Below are 1,150 nucleotides of genomic sequence, written 5' to 3' on the forward strand. Positions count from 1 at the left end.
TACTCTGACACTTGCCAACAGCCGTCCCCCTCTGGCCAGGCTGCGGACCTTGCAATCCTGGCAGGGAAGGCAGCCCAGCGACTCAGCAGTTCATCAGGACCCCAGGAGGATGAGGGGGGAAAGCCAAGCACCGAGGTCCTCTGAGGGGAGGCTAGTTCCGTGTGGCCATGCCCGGTGACCCGGCAGCAGGACCCGTGCTCCTCCCATGCTGGCTCCTCGCCCAGGCTCCCTTGGAAGGGCTTCTCTCCGCTTTCCTTCTAGGGAGCTGTGATAGAATGGAGCAGTTGTCTGAGGCGTTGCAGTTTTTGACTGTTTGGTTCATGTACCTTTATCCCTCCAATGAGAAAGATGTCAATCTACAGTGCCATTGTAGGATTTGTTGAACTTGTTGAAGGTGAAGTCCACGGTGTGGGTGGAGATGGGCTTTCGATACAACGGGTTTGAAGCCTGCAGAACACATGAGGTAAGGGGGCCTGAGTTAGTTCATCTGCTCTTATCCGGCTCTAGGCCTTTTCTTGGTCACCACCCATTGGGAGTCTATGCTTGGGACTGACTCTGCCTCCCTGAGAAAGCCCCATCCATCTCTGAGTGTTACCTTTCACCGCACTGTAGCATCGGATGGTCTCTAAAGTCGCTTCCAACTTTAACAGAAACTAACTCTGGGTATTCAGTGGGTGCTTACTCTGTGCTCAGTCCTACTGGAGCTTAGAGTTTACTGGGGGAGATAAGATTGATACTATCAGAAATCGGGGCCATTTCCTATGGGTGTGGTGAAGTTCTTCCAGCCTTAGTCTGCGCCCACACCTCTGCTCTCCATCTCATTCTCGCTGTAGAGCTGAACACAGCCTTTGAGTCTTAGTTTTTAATTTCTAAAATGGCTGTGGGCCTTGCTAGAACTCACCGCCACCTCTAGGTGGTGATTTTCTTTCATGACCAGTTTCCCACTGGCTTACCATTTCGTAGCAGGCCCTGGATTGCTCACTCAGAAACTTTGCAAACTCTCGCCGGTCGTGGATCGTGACAAGCAGCTTCCAGATGGCCAGGAGTGCAATCCCAATCAAGAGAATGCTGCCAACCAGGGCCAGCAGGATAGTCATGACATTTGGGGCAGTTCCACACTCTAGAGGGACCAGGAAGCACAGTAAGCAAA

At 52.5% G+C, this 1,150-nt stretch overlaps 1 protein-coding gene across 1 annotated transcript in view; it reads right to left on the reverse strand.

Annotated features, from left to right (window-relative positions):
• Positions 1-351: 351 nt before the first annotated feature.
• The window catches only part of ITGB5 (integrin, beta 5), a gene marked incomplete at its 5' end in the record, with an annotated part of 195,936 nt that continues 195,137 nt past the window's right edge, over positions 352-1,150 (reverse strand). The window contains 2 exons of the mRNA XM_006869428.1: positions 352-447; positions 954-1,120. Coding sequence (XP_006869490.1) covers positions 352-447; positions 954-1,120 — 263 coding nt within the window. The remainder of the gene's footprint in view (positions 448-953; positions 1,121-1,150) is intronic.

This window comes from Chrysochloris asiatica, unplaced genomic scaffold (assembly GCF_000296735.1).
Source record: "Chrysochloris asiatica unplaced genomic scaffold, ChrAsi1.0 scaffold00130, whole genome shotgun sequence".
Taxonomy (NCBI): domain Eukaryota; kingdom Metazoa; phylum Chordata; class Mammalia; order Afrosoricida; family Chrysochloridae; genus Chrysochloris; species Chrysochloris asiatica.